At 36.0% G+C, this 24151-nt stretch overlaps 1 protein-coding gene across 2 annotated transcripts in view; it reads left to right on the top strand.

Moving 5' to 3' along the window:
* The window catches only part of ROCK2 (Rho associated coiled-coil containing protein kinase 2), a 101498-nt gene that overhangs the window by 59431 nt on the left and 17916 nt on the right, over nucleotides 1-24151 (top strand). For both annotated transcript variants that reach the window (XM_032184216.1, XM_032184217.1), the window contains exons 4-18: nucleotides 1126-1263; nucleotides 3817-4077; nucleotides 9550-9694; nucleotides 14008-14146; nucleotides 15844-15935; nucleotides 16772-16931; nucleotides 17654-17717; nucleotides 19580-19659; nucleotides 19947-19995; nucleotides 20735-20870; nucleotides 20996-21087; nucleotides 21342-21588; nucleotides 21931-22037; nucleotides 22684-22843; nucleotides 23936-24096. In XM_032184216.1, the coding sequence (XP_032040107.1) occupies nucleotides 1126-1263; nucleotides 3817-4077; nucleotides 9550-9694; nucleotides 14008-14146; nucleotides 15844-15935; nucleotides 16772-16931; nucleotides 17654-17717; nucleotides 19580-19659; nucleotides 19947-19995; nucleotides 20735-20870; nucleotides 20996-21087; nucleotides 21342-21588; nucleotides 21931-22037; nucleotides 22684-22843; nucleotides 23936-24096 (2031 nt within the window). The remainder of the gene's footprint in view (nucleotides 1-1125; nucleotides 1264-3816; nucleotides 4078-9549; nucleotides 9695-14007; nucleotides 14147-15843; nucleotides 15936-16771; nucleotides 16932-17653; nucleotides 17718-19579; nucleotides 19660-19946; nucleotides 19996-20734; nucleotides 20871-20995; nucleotides 21088-21341; nucleotides 21589-21930; nucleotides 22038-22683; nucleotides 22844-23935; nucleotides 24097-24151) is intronic.

The following is a 24151-nucleotide window of genomic DNA, read 5'->3' as shown; positions in this document are numbered from 1 at the left end:
ACTCAGACATCTCATAGATGAATAGTCCTCACCTTGATTTCTGCAAGAAACACTTGTAAATGTTACAACAGTGACCCTTTAGTAGTTGTTTCATTAGTAACATAAATCAAATATTTCACTAACAGGATAATGACTTTACAGTCTGTCGTAAGGATTTTCTTTCATGTCCATATTCAGATGAAATTTTCCAAAATATTTTCAGATTTGGTGATAAAAGTTTTAATTTCAGTTTTCTAACAAGATCCGTATTACTAATTTCACACCATTTGAAATGAATTTAAAAACAAGAAAAGAAATAACAGTGTTTTCATGAAAACATAATAGATGGAAGAATCTGAAGTGGACTGCTTGCAGAATTTGTAACAGATTAATGAAACAGAGATTGTGTTCAGAATAAGAAGTTGTAAACAGAGTTGCCTTTTTTTCTTCTTACGTGATGAAACTTTTAAAGGGAGCATAGAAAAGCATTTTCTTTTTCTTCTGTAAAAATAATTATTTTATTGTTTTTTTTTTTTGTTGTTGTCGTTGTTGTTTGTTTTTTTTTCTAGTACTCTGGTGATTTGAAGTAGGCATATTCACTCAGAAAATGTTAGGACCAGTCTTGCTCTTTATGGGAAGGTGGCACATTTCGGATTCTAAGAAAATCTTTTAGCAGGTTCAATTGGATTAAGCAGGCTACTGAAGACAGCCCTCATTTTTATGGTCATAGCCATATTAACAAAGAACATATGTTTGTGCATCAGTGCATCTTCAGTAAAAAGCAGACATCCCAGAGTCTGCAGCCCTGAGGCACGTCCTTCCTGTGGCCCCACAACTCTTCCTCTGGGGTTGCAGCAGCAGCTGCAGCAGTTGGCCAGGCTCTGGCATATCTTCCTTTGCTTGGCATCCGTGTTTCTTCCCTACTATGTTTTTTGGAGCAGCTGTCAGGTTTTTCTTTCCAGGTTTAGAAGTACTCAAGTTCTTACTGTGTAAGTTGGATATATGAAGATCTGGAGGCATCACATCACAACAAACAGTTTGCAGCTAGGAGAAATTTGCTATGTTGGTACTCAATTTTTTTATTATTATCATTTTATTTTTATGAGACATACTGAAAAAGTTGGTTTGCTTCTTCTCAACCAACAGGTTCGCCATAAAATGACACAGAAGGTTTACGCAATGAAGCTACTTAGTAAATTTGAAATGATCAAGAGATCAGATTCAGCCTTTTTCTGGGAAGAAAGAGATATCATGGCCTTCGCCAACAGTCCATGGGTGGTTCAGGTAAGGCAGAAATATAAGAGTAAAATAATAATATTAAAGCCATAAATCATTCCTAGTATTGAGCTGCCTTTGACTTTACCAAATCGAATGTTTTAGATTCAGATCGTACTTTTTAAAGATGCGTGTTTCAGTGAGTTTTGTGCGTGTGGTTATGTTAGGACATAGACTAACTTGTATTTTGGTCGCTAAAATGCATCATAAAATTGAATTAAACAGAATTTTAAGTATCCAAAAATAACAGAATTAAGCATCCACATAATTATCGGGAATAACAGGGAGATAAGAGAAGTTATGGTTCCAGCTAGAAAAAAATCTGTATAGGAATATAGTAACAAATGCCAGCATGATTTCCAGGCTTTCTTGATGATACGGTCAGTTGATCATAAGAAATTGGCATTATGAGTGCCTGAAGAAATTTCTGGCTTTTAAGTTGAGATATGCTAGGTGGATGAGTTCACACTCCTGGTGTCCTGCAAGATGGGAGATTGTAACAGTGGTTTGCTTGAAACCATCATCTCTTTGGTGGTCAGTTGCCACTTCTCAGCTCAGAAGTAATATCCTCCAGCTGATGGAGCGTTGACTACTTCTTCAGCTGTCTGTTGCTTGCAACTGTCTCATGGTATTCATTATCATGTTTGTAAAATGGATTATCCTTTTGGGAAGAATTAGTGCTAAATACTACAATTTGTATAATTGGTAGACTACACAGATTAATAAAATGCATAGTGAAAGTATATGTTTAGGGAAAAGTATTACTAATATATTTTGTTAAATAATTAATACACTTAAGTCTTCTCAGTTACATTGCTATGTTTCTGTATTTTTAGAAAGTAAAAACAGGCCTTAAGCATTCCATGTATTTTTCATAATATTTTACATCATGCCTTCAAGCAATGTTTCACTTTTTTTTTTTTTTTGCATTTAGATGTTTTGCTCTTCTGAGCATATTCTGTGTTCTTGTCTGTATTCAAGCGAAATACTTAACAGGACAGATGATTTATTTATTACTTTGGTTTTGTTCTAGTGACAAAAGTTGTCTAGAAGTATCTTTATTTTTTTACAGTTGAACTGAATGATCATGCAGTTGAAAGAAAATGTCTGACTATTATCACAGGAAAGGGTATTGCATGATATTTACATGTGTATGTATATTTATAAATGGAAAATGTCAACTGTGTTATAGTTGCAATTGTGCTTTCTGTGATGAAGTGTATAGAGTGATATATTTAGCTATTGTGGTCCAGGGGGGTTGGAGCTGGTTTTAAGAAAATGTAGGTCCTGCTCTCTGAGCTAGAAACTGGGACAGCTCACACTGCTTTTCTGTGTCTTCTTCTTTGTGTGTGGGGAAAAAAAAAAAAAAAAAAGGTGAAAGCAGAGCCCTAGATACTGTTGATTTATGAAATCTCTAGAGATCAATAGTGAAAGTGCTGTATAAAGGTATAGTGTTATTTATTGTGTTAAATTAATGCCTTTAGGTATGGGAATATAGGCCCTGTTTTGGATTTTAATTTAGACTTTAATGATTAAATACATGATCACATTGTGTATTGTGTATACTATCTACATGTATGTGTGAAAAGTAATACACAGTAAATTTTACTATGAAGGTCAAATCTCTGTAATAAATTTCCTATCTTTCTGGGTTCCTTGTCCTCCACAGACTCCCTAGTTCTGATTTCTTCCTTTCCATTCATCCTTTTTTTTATTGCCTTTGAACTTTGTGTGAGTACGTGTAACTTGGAAGATGTGAATAATTTTAGTTTTTAATGAGCAATATTCTCTGAGAAAGTGACTTTCAGATACATAGTGATTCTTTTTGCTGTTTTGGGTCATTTTCAGACCTGGTGATTGCTGAGTGAAATTCTATAAAACTTCAGTGCTCTAGGTCTTTTAAAAAGACTAAACTTATCTTAACTATCATGCCAGTTTGAAACACAGTAGCTGTAATGCATGCCAAACAGTTAATTTCATTGTTAAGGATAATTTCTTTACATTTTATTATTGTCATGTTATTTCTGTTCTCATTTTTGTTCTCATTTCAGTATACATGTTGTTTTAGGACAAAATCGGTATTGACAGTTTTTGTTTTGTTTTGTTTTTATAAATATGCATAGAAATGTTACACATATATATGTTTATAGTACATGAAATTCAGAAAGTGTGTAAAATACCCTTCACTGTTGAGCTATTTTCAAATCCTTACAAGGTACCCCCTTTCTCAGATTTAATATTTGGCATATTGATTCATAGCGATGCTTCTTAATGCCAAGAAACATGGAGATTTACATAGTCATGCCACTGAAGTAACAGGGAAATTTTTTTATTTCCTTAAAAATGAAAGTGAGAGTTTTCAAAGCTCACTAAATTTCAAGCTACTGCAATAATTAATAGGAAATAGAGATGGTTTGAATATATAAAATAAAGTTATTTTACATCCTTGAAAATGTATGCTCAAGCTTAATGCAACTTGAAGTATTCAAGTACTTTATTATTTTTCCCAGCTGTCTCTGAAAAGTAATTGTTCCTTTTTTTTGTTGTTTTTCTATGTTGCAGCTTTTTTGTGCCTTTCAAGATGACAAATACTTGTATATGGTAATGGAATACATGCCAGGAGGAGATCTTGTAAACCTTATGAGCAATTACGATGTGCCTGAGAAATGGGCCAAGTTCTATACGGCTGAAGTTGTTCTTGCTCTTGATGCAATTCACTCCATGGGCTTGATACACAGAGATGTGAAGCCTGACAACATGCTTTTAGATAAATATGGGCATCTGAAGCTGGCAGACTTTGGCACTTGCATGAAAATGGATGAAGTAAGTATGCAACTGAATAATATATAATCTATAAACTGTAATTCTAGGGATATTTTCTTATGAGTTATAACACTCAAAGGAATACTTATCAAATGGTCCACTTGGTTGGAAAGCTGTTCCTTGTCTCCTAGTTTTAAATACCAGGATACTTTAAATAGTGTAACATTGTCTATAACAAACTGTTTTGGCACATGGAATAAGGAAATAAACTTACTTTTTGTTATTTTTGAAAGCATGCGTGTTTATGAATTTCTGAGGTTCATCTTTTTGCCAAATGTCTGAAAAGCTTATGAGACAACTCCTAGTTTCAACATTAGTAACCTTGGAACAGTTCATAAGCTGACAGTTTTCTATAAATGAAATGATTTTATAGGCAAGGTAACATTCTTTTATATATATATATATAAATATATATATATATATATATTATTTTTTTTACTAGGTCTAATTGTTCTCATAGCATCCTCTAGTGGTCATTAAAATGAGGTCACAGTAAGGCAGGAGTGGAATGTGATCTACTGATTAAAATTTATGTTTGCTATTAGTCAAAATGTCATATTTTAGCTGTCTAGATTGTATCATGTACAGCCAAATACAGTTTTCTAATGAAGTTGCGTAAGAATAGCTATTGTATTTTTAACAAGATGTACTACCTTGTATTATTAAAGGAGACATAGAAATAAAACTATCTTTAATAGTTTGCACAAATCTTCCCTGACAAACAGTGTCAGGCAATTTACATGATACATTCTTCCTATGAAATTATAACAGATACTCAAAAACTTGTATGAAAGTATGTTATCATTTGCTTGAAAGATTTCTGTGTTAATGTTGGCAAGGATGATTCTTTTTCAGCTTATTTGCTTTAATGGGTTAGATTCTGTATTATTTAGGTAGTGCTTGGTATAGTTTCTGAAATCTACTTAATTTGCATTTGCATTGTTAATTTAGTATCTATCCAGCTGTATCTAGAAATGCTGTCATTTTTTTTTCCCCTTCAAGTGACAATATATTACTCTTGAACAAACACATCTGTTTATTGAGATTCAAGTCTGTTTAGTTTGGCTGATACTGTAGTTGTTATTCCAAAGACGTACAGATTGTTTACCTCCACTTTCGTTACTTAGCTGCCTGTAGGGGACAGCCTTTATTTTAACTGGAAAAGTCAAAAGTGGTATTTGATCTCTTAATACAGTCTTTAGATTATCCTTCATTTTGAGCCAATAAAAAAGCTTCAAAAAGTTCAAAACACTTATGTATAAAAAAAGGTAATTGCTTCTGCTATGTTAGGGAGCCCAGAAATTGTGAACCAACTTTTTTTTTTTTCTTCTTCTTTGTTTTGTTTGTTTTGTCTAAAAGCATGGAATACTAAAATGTGGGTGATCATGCTATAAAAGTGAGAATCGCATGCACAACTCATAAAGAGCTATAGCAAGCTCCAGTTTGGACTGGGCATCATCAGTGAACTGGTGATCTCTTAAAGAAGTTAATTTTTAACGGGCTACATTTTAAGTTCCTCATGTTTCTCAGACTCAGTGGAATGGCAAAAATATTTTATACAGGAAGCTTTAGAAGTTGAGAGGCTCTGGACTGTCTCCAAATCTCATGCTACTTCTTACAAAACATGAACACATCCCAGCTGTGTAAATATAATATTGATGTTGGCAGGATGATTTCTAGACAATATATGCTTACCCAACACTTATTTATTTTCTCTGACTTGGAGTTCTTTCAGCAGTTGTACATATGAGCATCTTCCTCACACTGTTGAGAGCTGAGGAAAATTCTGTTTCAATTTTTGTGGGAGACACAATTTGGAAGGGAGACTTTTTTGATAGTTGCTGTGGAATTGAAATGAGTGTTAAGTTGTGCAGGCCACTCTGGACACTTGAAGCAGAATTCCTCCTTACCAGAATGTGGAAAGAATTGCTAAGTCTCTTAGTGATGTTTTCCAACATGAAAGGAAACGGTCTCTTTATGTATCTTGGTTGTGATGTTTTCTTGGTGGTCGTGTTGTATTGTTTTTTTTTAATCTGCAACAAGGTGAATATCTGTAATTGAATAAAAGATGGAGTTAGCCTCAGAGGTTTAGTAGGAATTGTAGTTCCTTTAGGTACGTAGGTATTGGAAAGAAGCCCAGTGCAGGTTTCACCAGATGCTATTCTTCGGGTTTGCTGTAATTACTAAACTAGGCAGTAGCACGGTTGACTACTGTAGGTGTTGCAGAGCCAGAAACTGCTAGTGCTGCCTGGCTCAGTACGTAGCTCTGGCTTGTGCTAACTGTGCTTTCAGGACAGCACAGGCTTAGAAAAGAGATGTGACTGAAAGAGGAACCATTTATCACTTGGGATTATTGCCTCGGCTCAGATAGCTTAGCTGAAAGAAGAAATGCTCATCTTCTTAGAACCTGGCGTATTTCACAGAATAACAGTACAATGGCTGAGGTTGGAGGGGACCTCTGGAGGTCATCTGGTCCAGCCTCCCTGCTAAGCAGGACACCAATTTCTCCTTGATGCTCCTCCAAGACTCTGCTGGATCCTTCTTCCTTCAGTTTGTTGTCTGCAGCCTGAGGGTAGTATTAACACCTGATCTGCACTGTCCTAACATGTCCGCACCAGCACGCTCCAGCTCTTGTTTGCTGATAAGAAATTCATGAGGGAATGAAAGTCTAATTCTCAGCCTTGGTCCAAGTCAGCAACTCATTCGGGTCTGGCTGAGGATGAAACCAGAACTGCTTTGCCTTCAGCAGTGTAATGGTTTTGTACGATCGGTCCTAGGAAACACAGCAGCCTCACAGCCAAATCTTCACAAGCTGTGAGAACATACTGTCTTGTTGACAACTTCTTTTTTTGGTTGTTTGTTTTTGTGGTGTGTTTTTTTTTTTTTTTTAAGCCCTTCATTGCACATCTGTCACATAGCTGCGGGAGCTTCCCTCAAATGGGCTTCCAAGATCCACCCTGATCTTTGGAGGTGGTGAGAAAAGTCTCAGGAAAAACGCCAGCCTGAGACTACTGAGAGGAAGTTCAGTATCAGAACTGCTATAAATAAGTGTGGTGTTCGGCATAAAGCAGCAGCTTAGGATTTGAAACACGGGAGTAGCACTTTGTCCAGAGAAAACGGCCCCCTTCAGATCTCTCCTCAGCTGATGAAATACAGAAGGCAGAAGCCATCTCACAGAATGTACAGAATGTCAAGATGTCATGGAGCGCACAGAGAGGACTTCCCTGTTTACTTGGCTTAGATGCCAGAGATCACAGAAGCTGGTCCGACCGTGGTAGTAAGAGTACCCAGTACTTAAAAATACATACAGGACAACACCCAAGTTTCTAGTCAAGTGATAATGCATTTTTAGATTGGCTCCTGAGACAGACAGTAGCGAGTTCTGTGGGGAGAAAGCGTAACCAACACCACATGGTTAAGAGAAATACAGCCCTCTGAAAACTGATGTTAGCACACAGAGCCCTTTTGTTTTGCCTGGAGAAATATTTTTGTTTGTTTGTTTTGTTCTTTGACATCTTGTCTGAAAACTTCAGGCCTTGCAAAGTGGAATTCTTTAGTATCTATAACGTCATTGACAAGAAGCTTTCTTGTCGCCGCCTACTAGCCATCAGACTTGGGTAGGGCCGCCTGTTCCTCATAAAACATTAACATGTATAAAATATTAAAAAGTGTTCTTGTTTTGCTGTATTAATTACAGACGAATGGGAAATGGGGTGTCATTAAGTGCTTAGGTGTCGAGGTGATGCAGCTGATCTTGTGACTGAAGCTGCAGTCCTCAGAGAAACCTCTCAGCGCTGTTGTGGTGACACTGTATTTAACGAAGCTTCCTACCTGGGGACGAATTCAGGTGGCTTCAGCCAGGCTTCACCGAGGGAAGGCAGAGACATTCCCTTGTTATAATTTTGCATTTGGGTAAGGAAGGTGTAGATGTGCACCAGTGCTGGAGGCTGTTGCCTCATTAAGATGCCGCAGCCCTACTTGCCTCAATGCTGTTAGAAGCAGGACAACAAAGTAATTGTTCTCCTCTTGTGCCAGATCCGTTTTTGAGTGTTCTTGACTTTAGATTTTTGGAGCCTTTGGGCGTTAGCTTATTTTCCAGTGTTATTTCCATAATGTCATTTAATGTAGAATGCAATATTTTTCTTTGTCTAAAGAATGCATTAGCTTCTCTAAAATGAGTTGCTTCGTTTTCTTAGCCCAGGATGATCAAGTGGAGTGCTTTTATCTGGCTTATAGTTCAGGAAACAGAAGTTAGCCTGCTCTTCATTCTGGAACCGAGAAATTAAACTTCCTTTACATTTGAGCTTCAGCATGGAGTTGTAGAGGAAGATAAGCATTTATAGGGAAGAGATCTTCAGTACTCCCTAAGTCTCTGCAGTATTTAATTACCACATTAGTGTTTTGGCCTACTGGTTCATGACTTTCCAGGATCCTGTTTTCGTACATAAATAAAATTTCCTGGCAGTTTGTATTGCATGTGAAAAGAAATACTGTAATTTGGTATCTAATTTTTCCATGTATAGATAGTTCCAAAAGCAAAATTGATTCTTTTAATTTCTATAGATACGGATTTTGGCTTCAGTTGTTCCTACTGATACTCTGTATTAACAGTCAGCCAAAGGTGATGGCAAAATGCACAGAGAACTTTGTAAGCTAACTTGGAAAAGACTTGAGGCTGAGTGACATAGTAAAAGACGAATGTATTTTTGGTACTTCTTTAGCTTCATCCAGGATTTTATTTCATTCACCCATCTGGTCTCTCTGGAATGAATGCAATGAATTTCATTAAAGGAAATAAGGCTTGTAAGTTTGAACCAGCATGCTGGCAGATCTGGTGTTATTTCTGCATCACTTAGCCCCTGCCTTTGTAGTCTGTCAGTGTGAAGCAAAGAGGATAAAGAATCACTCCATTAGTACAACTATGTGGATATGTTAATAAAAATCACTTAGTTATATTTTACTTTATTTTTCGTAAAACTTTTTGCTGTTCTTTAAACATAGTTTTAACTTTTTTCTAAGTAAAAAAAAAAAAAAGGCATTACTGTAATAATTTACCAATAAGTTGCTGAATTGTTTGAATTACACAAAAATGTTATGTACCTGCTTTGATGGGCCTAACTCATCTAATCAAAAGTATTCGGAAACTTGTCTGTGAATTTAGTGAGATAAGGACCAGTCCAATAGAGCATGTACTTGTTCATTTTGAAAACAAGAGTAAAATCACAAAACTTTTCAAATTTTGAGATGTATTTATTAAGGAGAGGAGAGCAGGTTATCAGGATTTCTCATTCCAGTCCATATTGCTTTTGGAGTAAAAAACAGAAGCTTTCAAATGTGTACCTCAAACCAAGTGTTTTGGGTTATATGTTTTTTTATTATGTTTTCTTGGTTAACTAATAAGCTAGCTGCAGTTTTGTGTGAAGACTCAGCAGTATTTCTAATAGAGCTGTTTGACTTGCTGCTCTTGCACAGACAGGCATGGTGCGCTGTGACACGGCTGTTGGAACCCCTGACTACATATCCCCCGAAGTCTTGAAATCTCAAGGGGGCGATGGCTATTATGGACGGGAATGCGACTGGTGGTCTGTAGGAGTTTTCCTTTTTGAGATGCTAGTTGGTAAGTAGCAATTTCTTTCTGCTAATAACATTGGCATTTAGTCTTTACTGTGCCTTCAGATGTGCTTTGTTGCCAGGGGGCTGGTTGTGCGTCATTATCTCACAGCTTCTGGCTTCTGCCTGGTGTGGTGGTTTCATTCCTGTGCCCTGGGCTTTCTGTCACTCTTCTGCTGCGACAGCTGTTTGGGTGCTTGCACAGCGATTAGTTCCCTGACTTGGTTCAGCTTAAAACTAATTCTTAGGATAGCTTTTGACTTGGATCAGCTACCTCACAACCTCAATAAATGCTTGTCCCATCTTTGGGGCAGCATTGAGATGTCAGGGATGCAGAGATGGGAAAAGAGTGGGAAGGGCAAGACTGTTTGGTTTGTTTGATTGTTTTCATGGTTGTTTTATTTTGTTTTGTTTGTATTTGGTTTGGTTTGTTTTTTCCCTCTTCTCCCAGCAATTGCTTCTGTTATGTCAAAATGACTATGGAAGTATAGCTTAATTCTTTGTTTTGTGCTTGGGTCAGGATTTTCCAATAAAGCAAACTGGACTGCTATGGCAACTAACATAGAATATAATCTGTTAAAGAGATGAGTCATCTGTGATTTAAAATACACTGAAGATCAGTATTATAGTCTGATTATAGAAGGATGGAATTGAGCATATAATTACTCAAAATTCAAATCAGCATGTTCTGGGAATGTTGCAGATCTGATGTTTCTGGCACACTGAGCCAGGAAAGACACTTCAATGTATGCTGCTATTGAAATCTCCATGCCTTTGGGAATTAAGGCATTTTGATGTACAAAAAGTATATTTTTTAATTATTAATCTCAAAAACAATTTTAGCAATAAATAGAATTCTTCTGTATTAAAATACTGGACATAGCTGCTCAGAAATGTTTTCTCAGAACTTCATTTTTTCCTGTATCTTAAGAGGATGCTCACTTTTTCATCCCTCTAACAAAAACATTTTTTGATGTGGAAGTGAAGAGGTACAGTTTTTACAGAAGCTTGGTTATGTAAGGGATCCTATACATGCTTAGGACAAAAATCCATCTTCATTTCACTGCATCACTGTGGCTTTATTCCAGGCTTTGGGTAATTTAAGTTTAAGTGGTGTACTTTTATTTGGTGTACTTTTTCATTAAGTCTGGAGTTGTCTGTTGAAAAATTCCTAACATTTCAGAGGTCTCATGCATTTTTCCTACCAAAGGCTATCTTGTTATAATATTTGAACCTACACTATTTTTACTACTTTTTTTTTTCTTTAGTACTCAACATCATTTTTTATTGTGTATATGCTAGACTGCAATCTATGCTTTTGTTAAGGCTATGATTTTTAGACACTTTTTCTGACGGGAGTTAAATCATGGCTTTGTTTCTGTTTTGGTTTTAGCCATGTCATACTACTACATGTGATTAACACTGTACCCTTTCTGCTGAACTCTCTGTCTTCATTCTTTGAGCTTCTCATGCCCCCCCCCCCCCCTTTTTTTTCCTTCATTCTGAGCCTCTCTGCCTCTGAAGAGCATATGTGATTTACTATCCATGCAGTCTTTTTGAAATGTTAAAACCTGCTTCACCTTCATACTGAAAATTACAGAGCCTGGTTATGCCCTGTAATTTGTTTGTTTATTTGTTGTTCTACAGTCATCATCTTATTCCAATCTCAGTTGTATTTCCTGTCTACCAGCACCAACATGATTTCCTTCAATGGCTTTGTTTACAAACACAGTATTTGAGGCTCATGTGACATCCATTTGATAGTGTTTGAATCGAGATGCTGCTTCTCTCAGATAACCTTTTAATTTTCTTGGTTCTTGTATTTGAACTATTCAAGACAGATCTTCTACTCCCACGTGCATATTGTTATGAAACAGACACCTATAAGATGGCTTGGAGTGTTTGATAGTGGCTAGCTGACTTTTGAAACCCTTATCACTTCTATTATCATAGAATCTGAATCATTAAGGTTGGAAAATACTTCCAAGATCATCTGGTCCAACCATCACCCTACCACCAACATCACCCACTAAACCATGTCCCTAAGCACCACGTCCAACCTTTCCTTGAACACCCCCAGCCACAGTGACTCCACCACCTCCCTGAGCAACCCCTCCCAATTTTAACCACTTTTTCTAAGAAGTTTCTCCTAATCGGCACCATCTCCCACAGCAAGGTAGACAATTTGTTGAGCCATGTAAGATGGATGAATTGGAGATGAAATGGAGATGACTGCTTCTTGATCTGTGGTAAGGATGAGCCAAATGATGCTGGGTGTACTCAGTATCTGCCTCCTTTGCCACAAAGAGGCCTCCTGTGGTGCCAGCTGCCACCTCCGTGTCCGCTGGCACCCACCCTATAAAAAGGGCTGCCCTGTGTCTGGCAACATGTTGCCAAGCTTCTCGCTCCTGCAGTTCAAGGAGACTTGGAGTTGCCAGGGTGCAGAGAAATCAGGCAGGAATTTCCAGCCTTTGAGCGGTGCACTGCAAAAGCCAAAGGATGGATGTCGTGTTCCATCTCAGACGGAAGAGGAAATCTCAGTAAGTGAGATTTGGCCACCTCAGTGGCCAACCCCCCTGTAAGCGTCCAAGGCTGGATGAAATGGTACGGCTGGGGAGGAAGAGGAAATACACCCAAGAACTGGATGACCTCAGTGGCCAACCCCCCCATAAGCGTCAAAAGGTGGATGATGCAGAAATGGAAGTGGACCCACTGACAAAGTTTTTGCGGACCATCAGAGTGTGGGTTGACATTAACAAAATGATGGCAATTTGGTGCAGATAGCCACCACCAGTGTTGGCACAAAGCATCAGAGCTCAGCCTGAGAAGAGCAACATCCAGGCCACAGACAGATGCCCGCCAACAGACTCGGCACAGACCATCATGGCGCAGCCTGAGAGGAGCAATGTCCAGGCCACAGACACACCCACCAACAAAGTCAGTGAGGAACCATCACAATGCACAATGCGAAGACTAATGTCTAGGCCACAAACAGACACCCACCAACAAAGCTGGTGCAGACCACCATGGTGACACATAAGGCCGACGTCCAGCCCAGGACCAAGCACCCATGAAGAAAATGGGGGCCGACCATCAAGGCACAGCCTGAGGAGGACGATGTTCAGCCAGGGACGGACTGGGGGAATGACTCTGTATTTACCACCAGTGGGAAGCGGGGGTACATTAGCTCAGCTGGCCCCTGCTTGCCTTTCACTTACCACCAATAAAAGACCTGTAAACTTTCAAGTGTTGTTTGAGCCATCCTTTCCTGTCCTTTGCTGAGTCCCCAGGGTTTTGACCGTTTAAAAGTTCTTTTTTGTCACCCTAGTACCAGTACCTAACATAAAAGAATTTTAGCGTTATCATTTCAGTTCTGAAGTAACCTTGTCAAGAGACAGTTAACAATTGTTTTTAAAAGCCTTTGTGGGCTTTCACACTTGCTTAACTATTTACTGTTAATTAATATTAATTAATAAGCAATTAATTATTCACCTTGTCCGTTAAGCCTATGGATTGGTTGTGAAAAGGGATTTTTGTACAAGTTGCAGCCTCTTGGTTACTGACCCGTACCATTTATATATCCAGCATGTTGTCAGTGAACTTCAATGTCAAATATCTTTCTTGATCCTGATTCTTCTTCAGTTGTCCCAGTTTTACCTTTCTAAGTTTACGTGTGCAAAGAAACTAAAATTAATTAAACCTTACACTGCAAGCTTCTGGGTGAGAATGGGCTGAGTTTTAAAAGCTGCCTGCCCACGTTACTATGGGCACCCAAGCCAATATAATTTGTCAGTCAACAAGATGTGAGAATGTGGTTTGGTGATGCTGTAATGCACTCTGAAGGCTCCTGCTCAGAGCTGCCTTGCCCCAGGCTTGCCTGCCCCTGGATAGGGGCCTGGGAGAGCAGTGGTGGAGTCTCTTCAAGGAATGTACCTCAGCAAATCCTTACTGAGTTTTCCTCTCCTACACCCTTGGAAGTGCTTGAAGAGGGGGTTACATGTGGGTGTCGTCCATCATGTAAATTAGAAAGCACAGCGACACTATTCAGGTAGAACAAAAGATGCAATTCACTGGGCAAAAGTTTGGTAGCAATATGTCATACAGAGAATGGTTTAATATGTAACACAGGCATTTTGACAAAGGAATATTCTAGTAGGATATGCTATTTTGTACCTTGCACTCATTTTCTCTCTCTTAAATGTAAAGACAATTTCAGGCTAAACTGCTTGTAGACTTTACATCTCTTCTCTTTTTTGTCTTCTTCAATTTACATGACTTGAACACGCCTGGAAATCAATCATTTTACTATTTTATTTTCAGGCGATACTCCTTTTTATGCAGACTCGTTAGTAGGAACATACAGTAAAATTATGGATCATAAGAACTCATTACATTTCCCAGATGACGTGGAAATCTCTAAGCACGCAAAGAACCTCATCTGTGCCTTTTTAACTGACAGGTAGGTGTATGTATTATTTTGGTCCTGTCTCTATTTTAGATGGTATTAGCACATGTACATTGTAAAAATGAATTCCTTCCATTGCTTTTGCTAACTTATATTCAAATCTCTTTTGCAAAATCATCTGCGCTCTAGTTTGTCTTTTGGGGTGTTTTCCAGGTGCTCCATTTTATTTCTGTGACTAGTTCTGATGGCTCATGCTACAACATAATTTGTGCTGAACAAATCCTCCCAGCTGTTGTGTGGTGTAAAACAGAGCAACAAACCTGTAAGGTTGGAAGTAATTTTTAAGCCCGTAAAGGCAGGGACCAAATTGTTGTGCTCAGTGGGTATTGCTTATAAAAAATTAAAACATACTTTCATGAAGTTAAGCATACATTTACCTAGTTTGTTTAAATTTTCATAGAAGGTTTGAACTTTTTTTCATTTACCTTATGGTACTAATTGATAAGTATAGCTAGCAAACAAAGAGGATGTTCTGGCTGTAAATTAATCATAGAGGTCTCCCTTGGTGAAGCTGAGCTGTTTATTGATATTAGCCGTGTAAACTTGTTCTTGACCTGAATATTTAAATTTTTAGTGTCAAAAAGCACAGATTAAGTTGAATTTATTTGACTTAAAAGAACACTGTAGGTCCAAAGTTAACTGTGGATTGATAATGCCTTTTTATGCTTTCCAGTGATCACCCAAATTTGGCTTGTAGAGAATCTAGCTTGTAGAGAATGAGGGATTAGTAAAAATAAATGCATAAATACGTTGTCTTATAATGTTTTTTGCATTCAAAGAGAATCGTTTGTTCTACTGTGCAGGATCACACTCAGGAAAGATAGGCGTTAAGCGTTTCTAACCAGTAGCTGCAGGGTGGAGAGAAAAGAGGGGTAGAATTTAATAATGGGAATGCGGCGAGGTGTACTTCCACTACGTGTGTCCGTCTTCCTGTTTATATTTAGTGCAGTGCTTGGGCGACTTATTTGAAACAGATGCCTTCTTGCTGTATGCGTGATAACTGCTGAGGCACTTAAAGGGACAAGAAGAAATAAGCATCTACCCCGTGATTTATTAGTTATGTTACTCGCCTCGGTTTTATGCTCTGTTCCTGCAGATCATTTTAAGGGAAGCTTCTCTTGGTCGAACTGGAAGTTTCTTGTTGAACTTTAGGTTTGCTTCATTGTAAATATCAGCAAAAGATGTGTCAGGGTTAATTATGGGGCAGAGGATGGAATTCTTCAAATATTTATTTCAGTTCAGCTTTGAATAACTGTTCTGTGCAGTAAATTAGACCTTCCTTCACTTGAGCCTTAAGGTTTGTCATGTGGTTTGGCAGACACCGGACTTCAGCAATTTTTTCTTCCCCCAGGGTGTTGGGTTTTGTTTTTGTTTTTAGTTTCTTATTTTTTGCCTCACTGCTCTCTCTCTTGCATTACTCCCCACGTGGCAGACTCCAACTTCTGGACGTTTTAGCAGTCGCAGGCAGTGGATATTAAGAAACCAAGTACATTTTATATAAGAAATTACAGACCTGTGGTTGGTGGTTTTTTGGTTTTCTTTTTTTCTTTTATTTGACTATTAATGCGGTTTACAGGGACAGCCTTTACAGAAAGTTGCTCTGCTGCTTATGAGCAAGTCAGAATTTAAAAACAAAGCAAAACAAAGTGCTGTTTTTCCTAATGTGAATTTGGCTTCTTTGCTATGTTTAGGGATGTGCGACTTGGGAGAAATGGGGTAGAAGAAATAAAGCATCACCCTTTCTTTAAGAGTGATCAGTGGAACTGGGACAACATTCGAGAGAGTAAGTAAATTGGTTTAAAAGTAGATTTTTATTCAATATTTGCATAAGACTACTGTTCAGTAATAGCATATATAAGAAAGGCTTAAGGCTCTATAAATTAAGCAAATGTTTTCTGTTATCAGGAATCTCTCTTAAGCTTTCTTAATTATCATTTGTATTATAAAAGCTGTATCAGTAAGAGATAATAGATGTTTTTCCCACTGAAATTATTCTCACATTTATCATGCTTGAATTGTAGATTTCTATAGATTTGAACAGCAGAACTGGATGTTTTAGAAATCTTGGCAGAATAAATTTTTAATAGGTTCTATTTTTTGTGGCTTTTGTTATTGTTGTTCTGATGGATTTCTGTTTTATTTATTCATTTTTTAACCTTTTAACCTTTTTTAAAATCTGTAATTAAGACTAGCTTTAAGAATGGTCTTGTTGGTTTTACTGCTTTTTGTTTAAAGTATTGAGAACTTGATAGCTTTAGGCAGAAAAACAAGTATTTCTGTTCCTGTGCTTGATCATAACTTCTGAAGTATTTACTGAAGTTTCTTAAAATGGTGATTGCATTTAGTGTGCCATTCCAAAATGTGCTTACTTTAGCAAATACATTTTGAGCATTCGATATTCCATATACTAAGCAAATAATGAAAAAATACTTTTCCTTAGGGAAATAATATTATATATTATATCACAGTAATATATCACAGTAGTATGTACAGCTCTACTGCATGTTTAATACATATTTAACTAGCATGACAACTTACATAGTATGCTTCTTAATATTAGAGGTACCAGTATGTGCCAAGTGGCTGGAGTGAAGTTGATCTTTTCTCCCCCTTCTATAGCTGCTGCTCCTGTTGTTCCTGAGCTTAGCAGTGATATAGACAGCAGTAATTTTGATGACATTGAGGATGACAAAGGAGACGTGGAAACCTTTCCAATCCCCAAAGCCTTCGTGGGAAACCAGCTGCCTTTTATAGGATTTACCTACTATAGAGACAATTTGTATGTGAGAATTTAATATGCATTTTTAGAAGTACACCTGCATATTTTTCTTATATCCTACCCCTCTCCCCCTTTATTTTTACCCTAGATACATAATTTATTCATTGCTTTATATTAATTTGTGTCCAACTGTGAAGATACAAAATGCAGAATTTAAGTAGAATATAAGTATATTGTGCCTACCTTGATAATTCTGTTTAAATAAATAGTATTTTTATATATGTAAAAATATATAGTCTTTGTAAATCTGGTTTTGGCTTTAAAATACTAGATTTTAAAACACTAGATTTGTAGTTTAGCTCTAAAATAATTTGGTATTTGTAGAGTTAGAAAAAAGTTTATGCAAAATAATAGCTTGCTAAGGCATCACTTGCCTACCCCTTGCCTTTATTTAGCATTGTTAGTCGTATTCAGTGTGTTTGAATAGTCATGAAATAATTGCAAGTATTAATTAAAAATAAGCTGTTACAGCTTATTACACAGTAGAAGTGTCTTCAACGTTATACTTCACTTAAGAAGAAAAGATTCAAATTAGAGACATTCAAATTAGAAAAGATTCAAATTAGAAGGCTCTTACCAAGGTAAAACAAGTTTCATTCTGAGAATAGTCTAGGTCAAATTAAGATTTGCGAGAAGTGATTAAAATGCCTTGATTGGTGAGGTTGCCAAAGTTGTTGAAAACTTGAATAAGAGCAGGAGGGATTTGTTTTTGTTTTTGACAGGTTGCTAAGTGACTCCTCTCAATCTTGCAGAGAAAATGAATCAGTGCAATCTAGTAAAAATGAGGTTAGTGCCTTTTTTCTAAGTATTAATGGATGGTTAACTAATTTGGTTAAGTCTGTTACGAAAAAGCAAAGTCAAAACTGATGTCAAGAAATTTTTTTTTGGGGGGGGGAGGGAGGGAGAGGCTTTTAGTTTTTTAATGTTCATTAATAAAAATATGTTTTCCATCTACAGTACAGCAAGGAGGTGAGTATATTATTTGAATTATGAAAGGAAGCAAATCATTCCCACATAATTTGTGTTGACATGATTTATCATGAAATACCGTAAATGTTTATTTGACAGTTTTCTAACAGTAAACCAATTGTGTTTTGAAATAGTTTATGAATGAGTTGTTATATTCAAGTGTTAAGGTACTCCTGTGTATAGATGAATCAATACAGATTTTTCCTGACTTCTTTTGGAATCCAGAACTTGTTTTGAAAACAAATGCATGAGACTCTGTTTGCTCCAAACAGAATTACTCTTGGAAAGGTTGTGAATCACGGCTGCACACTGTCTGTGATTCATGACAGATTTATCCAGAGTTTGGAAAAGTAAATTGTCACCTATGTTGATAAAGGAATGTTTATGAGCATAAATCTTTCTCTCAGCTGTAGTGAGTGTCTGAAGCATGTTCATCCAGTTTTTGAAGATTGCCAACTGAATTTAAATATGCAGATGACAGGAGAATGCTACAGATTTTTTCATGTAACAAACTTACTTCATTATACTACTTAAACATTTATGTTATTCAAGTGTAGGTAGTTTATGGTTAACATTTGTTAAAGCTTACTTAATTGTTAAACTTTGAAAAGGAGTTGTAAAGGAAATGCATTATGTATTGGGCAGTGTAAATTTAAGCGCAAATGTTTATTGGACTCTACTTCTTTCCTTCCTGTAATTAGTGAACAGAATAATAGTTTTAGTTTCCTGTTTAATGAGAAATGCAACTGTTTAAAATACAGAGTGCCACATTCATGATACTTGCTTTATATTGTGAGAGTAAAAGTTGGTAAAATGTTGCATTTCATTCTGACAACTTTTTTAATTTTTATTTTTTCAAGCAGTGAGTCTTGGGTTTTGATGTCTTTTTAAGTGTCCCTGTTATGGTAATCTTATAATTGTAACAATTACAAAGTATTTTAGAAAACCACATTTTTGCATTTTATGTTTAGGGGTTGGAGGAGGAAGGGAAAGGGAGGAAAAGAAATTAATTCGATAGCCTGAAGACATGAGTCAATTTAAAAGACTTGTTATAATCTTTTTTTTTTTTTTTTTAATTTGGGGGTACTTGACTCACAATATCTTTTTAATATTTTAGTGAGGGAAACAAAACATTCCCAAATTTCAAGTGTTGCTTCTGTATGTGCTAAATGGAAAAAATATTCTGAATATGTGAGATCAATGAGCATGTTTAGTCTTTTCTGAATAATGTCTGATATTCTCTGAATATTGTCCCATGTGGTTATGTGCCCACCTTTTATTTTATTGTTTATATTTTACTTAGAAAAGACTATCCCAAAAATTCTGCTCCAGCAGGACTCTAGACAGAGAAAATGAGAGCAAATGGCCAGCAGCAACATTCTTTGCCCATAGAAATTTTATGACTCTCAGTCATTCTGTGATAGTTAGCTTTAACATAGCATGTAGGAAATTCTGTTACTACACATCGGTATTTTAAAAATTATCAAGATTAATAACTTGTACAGATGAGAAATAGAAATGCAATAATCTTCTGGTGATAGTTTTAAAAACAAACAAACAACAAACCATAATGTAGATTGAATTCATTTTCTTTGCTCTCCATTTTTTGTTATTAAACTGTTTTACACTGTGATTACAATCTTATATGATGGCCATGCTTATCTTCACATTTTGCTCAGTTTCAGAAAAAAATAAGCAAGTTAGAAGAACAGCTCAGTAATGAATTACAAGCCAAAGATGAACTAGAACAGAAGTACAGGTGAGAATATTTTGAAATATTTGATATGTTCATATAGAAGTGTTATTACACCTTTTGTTTCTGAATGATTAAAAGCTTAAAAGTTCTTGCTACTCCCATGGCTACGTTTTTTTCTTCCTTATCTCTCCATAAGAATCTCTCTATTGTTTGAATAATTTCCCCAGCCATCAAAGTTTCATGTGATTGCTGAAAATAGGGTAGCTTACATAAAATCAATGAGACATATCCAAAGAGTCTAATTTTTGTGTAATCAGTAAGGTTTAAAAATATTTTTCAAATTCCTTCAGGTCTACTAATACTCGGTTAGAGAAGATAGTGAAAGAGCTAGATGAAGAGGTAAGTTATTTCTCATTGGAATTAGAACTTGAACATTTTTATGTGTGTCTTTTTTTCCTTAGGGACCAGAAAATTACTTTTGAGTAGCTGGATATTTATGGCAAGTAACACCAGCTGATTTCCTGATATTCACACGCATTAAATTGCTGCCTCTGCTGAAAGATTTTCGTTATGATTTCCCTAATATCATTATCTTCGGAATCTCCAAATTTTCAATTTGGAGGATAACATAAATACCCCATATACAATTCTAGTAATTATATTTGAAGATGAGAGTGATGTTGATAGAAAAGGAAGCCCATTCTTTGCAGCATTTTTTATACCTGCCCAAACTGTGTCAGTGAAAGAACCCTATTTTGCCCAGCTTTGCACCTTAATGCTACTGCAAATTTATCATTTCTGCAGAGTGCATGTACAACTTAATGTACTGTTCGTTCAGGTGCATGTTGAGATCTTTCAGTACATGTATGTTTCTATGCTTCATGATGCTAACAGATTACAACATTCACTGAAGTCAAACCATCATACAGTCTTAAATGGTAAAAGCTCCTGGCTGTAGTTATTCTGGGCTGTATTTGAACATGTGCTCTGATATGCTGTGTTTGCAGTAAGCAAATGGAACATGTCTTTCTCCACTGTGAACGAAACTGAATGCGTGAGCTGTTCTTTATCACTTAAAAAATGTCAGGATTCTGTATGTAATTAGTGTTGTGTTTTTTTTTTTTTTTAATATGCCCAGATAACTTCAAGGAAGAACGTAGAGTCTGCAGTCAGACAGCTAGAAAGAGAGAAGGCTCTTCTTCAGCATAAGAATACAGAATACCAGAGAAAAGCAGAACATGAAGCAGATAAGAAACGCAATTTAGAAAATGAGGGTATGTTGAACGATGTTTGAAGGGTTCTATTTTGATGTGGGTTTTAAAAGATAAAATAAATGAGTTATAGTTGACTTTAAAGCTTTTTCACTGCACTGATTAATTTTGATTTGTTTTTGTTTTAGTTAACAGTTTGAAAGACCAGCTTGAAGATTTAAAAAAGAGGAATCAGAACTCTCAAATATCCAATGAGAAAATCAATCAACTACAAAGACAGGCATGTCAACTTTTTATATGTTTATTTTAAAATAGTAGCTTTTTGAAGTTCAGATTGTGTTAGTAGTGGTGGGAGTTAAAATGTGTAGTGAAGTTTTAAAAGCCATTCCTTTTTTTTCATGTTCCAGTGTTCAAAAATAATCTTAAAAAATAAACCTTTTTATTTCTTTAATCTGTTAAGTGTAATTATCTGTAATAGCACTGGTAGATGTTACATTTTAATTGTTTCTGAAGTATGTTTTTATCAATCCTTAGTTGGATGAAGCCAATTCTTTGCTGCGATCAGAGTCTGATACTGCAACCAGGTTAAGGAAGAACCAGACAGAAAGTACAAAGCAAATCCAGCAGCTGGAAGCTAATAATCGAGAACTGCAAGATAAGAACTGTCTGCTGGAGAATGCTAAACTCAAACTAGAGAAAGACTTTCTCAATCTTCAGTCAGCTCTAGAATCAGAAAGGAGAGATCGAAGTCATGGATCAGAGATCATCAGCGATTTACAAGGTATTACAGCAAATGTTAAGCTTTCTTCTAGTTTCAGAAGTAAAAATAGGTTTTGGTGATGTTATTTGAGCTTCAAACTGTGACTAGGTTAGTTTGCTGTGACTAGATTAGTTTGCTGTTTTATACAGTGTTATTTAAGTGAGGACACAGTAAAGTGAACATGAGTAAGGATATATATAAGAATGCGTATTACTGATAATTTCTAAAATCATCCTTAAGGGAGATCTTCTTAATAGTCAGAACTGGAAGCTGCTGTTATGTTTGAAATGTTTGTTTAAGTAGATCCAGTACATTCTTTTTTCAAACACTGCCTGGCCTCATAGATGTTTTGTTCATTTTTAGGTCGAATATCTAGCCTGGAGGAAGAAGTGAAAAATGGAAAGAGTGCATTAGCCAAACTGGAAATGGAAAAGAGACAATTGCAGGAAAAGCTTACAGATTTAGAGAAGGTAACAGCACTTCTAAGTAAACTTTGGTATTACATTCTTATTTAATTTTAAAATTTGTGCATTCGTTAATTGAGACATGGGACAAAGTTTGTGGAAAAAAACAACTTGTTTTCAGTGTCACTTTTGTTGTTGTTCTTGCAATTTGAAAAGTGGGGAAAAAAAAAACCACCATTTTCCTTATGACTACAATATATTGTACTTCTAAAGTACATAATAATGTACTCCAATGTATAGCTTAGAAGTGCAGAAATAGCACATCGTTTCTGGTGTAAAATCTGACCTTTTTTGAACTATAAGTATTGCCAAAAAAAAAAAGTTTTTTGCTAATATTTTAGGATTTTTTTTATTGAAGCAAAAGTATTCAAACAATTCTTCAATAAATGTAATTTTTGAACTCTTTTCACAAAACACTGTTTTTTAAGTCTATAATTCTGTATGGTTTTGTAAGTGGTAATGTTGCTGTGAACTTCTAGAGCACGTTGTTATCCTTGGAAAAGCATATGATGAAAGAATTCTTAGTACCTTAAGGTCTGTATATTGTTTCTTCTGCTGTTAGCTTACTTCCAAGCAGGATATTACTGTTGTCCAAAATTTTGTATTTAACCTGATGTATTTAAATTTTAATATATTTTTTTTTCTTTAACAGGAAAAGAGCAACATGGAAATAGATATGACATACAAATTCAAAGTTATGCAGCAGAATCTTGAACAAGAGGAAGCTGAGCATAAAGCCACAAAAGCACGACTAGCAGACAAAAATAAGATTTATGAATCTATAGAGGAAGCAAAATCTGAAGCCATGAAAGGTATTTATTTGACATTACAGGTTGACTTAAGTATAAATTATAGAATGTAGATAATATAATCTTTTAATGTTACTGGGAATTTAAATGTAGTGTGTTTTTTTTTCTTTCTTTCAGTTCCTCTGTTCTTTTTTAAATATGATTAGCATTGTAAAGCAGTTTTAAAAATCAGTTGTAATCCCTCTGCTTTGCTAGGCTAAAGACAGTTAGTTGCTGAGTAAAGCAGGCTCTCTCTTGCTGACATCACTAATTCATTTTCTGTGCTAGGGTATTCTGAACTAATTTTTCTTAAATCTTTCAAACAGTTTTAATAATACAAACTTTCAAGAGCTTATCTATGTAGTCAAATTTCTTATTGTCTTCCTAAATAGAATATGTCAGCAACGTAACACCTGAGGTTAGTGGATAGTGTTAAAAATAGTAAAGCCTTTGCTAGGCTTCAATTGTCACCATGCGTATTCTGGTGTCGCCTAACAATTGAAATCTCTCAGAGAGAAGAATAATTAGCAAACAACTTCAGAAGATGGCTCTTATTTTTTAATTGAATTGCTTATGTCTATTGCGACTGATTAAAAAGCAACCTATATACCTTATCATTCCAATTGCAGAGCATTCACAAAAATTTTGAGCTTGCAGATGTTTCAGAAAAGCACAAACAATTCAGTGGTAATGTATGAGTCACTTCGTCTGTCAGTTTCCTGAACAGCTTCAATTCTTTAATTGATTTCAGATTATCATCGTCAAAGCAACGCTTCATGGATTGATACAAAATATTTCTTTAAAAAGTAACCGCCCTTTTATCCATTCCAGATGTGTTGCAGATAAGCTAGAAGTTATCTTGAAACTCAGAAGTAGGAAATAGGTCTCAGGCAGAAATATTTGCAAAGCATCCTCTTGGATGCTTTTTCATGGTTTACTGTGAAAATTTTAATGAATTACTCTTCAGCAATCTTTCTCTTCAGTGCTAAAAGAACAAACATTTTATTTGTTCTTAAGAAGGGCTAGACCTCCTCCTTCCTCCCACCTCCTTCTCACTCTTGAAACCCTCTGAAACATGGACTGATTTACATTGATACTAAATCTCCTTCTTCACAGAAATGGAGAAGAAACTTTTGGAAGAGAGAGCTTTAAAGCAGAAAGTAGAAAATCGATTGTTAGAAGCTGAAAAACAACGCTCCATGTTGGACTGTGATCTCAAACAATCACAACAGAAAATAAATGAACTCCTTAGGCAAAAGGATATACTAAATGAAGATGTACGTAACAATGACAAAAGAATTCTCTGGAACATTGTTTTAAATGTCTTTGTAT

Source organism: Aythya fuligula, chromosome 3 (assembly GCF_009819795.1).
Source record: "Aythya fuligula isolate bAytFul2 chromosome 3, bAytFul2.pri, whole genome shotgun sequence".
Taxonomy (NCBI): Eukaryota; Metazoa; Chordata; class Aves; order Anseriformes; family Anatidae; genus Aythya; species Aythya fuligula.
Note: the sequence above shows the minus strand (reverse complement) of the source record. Positions and strands in the feature narration are given on the sequence as shown.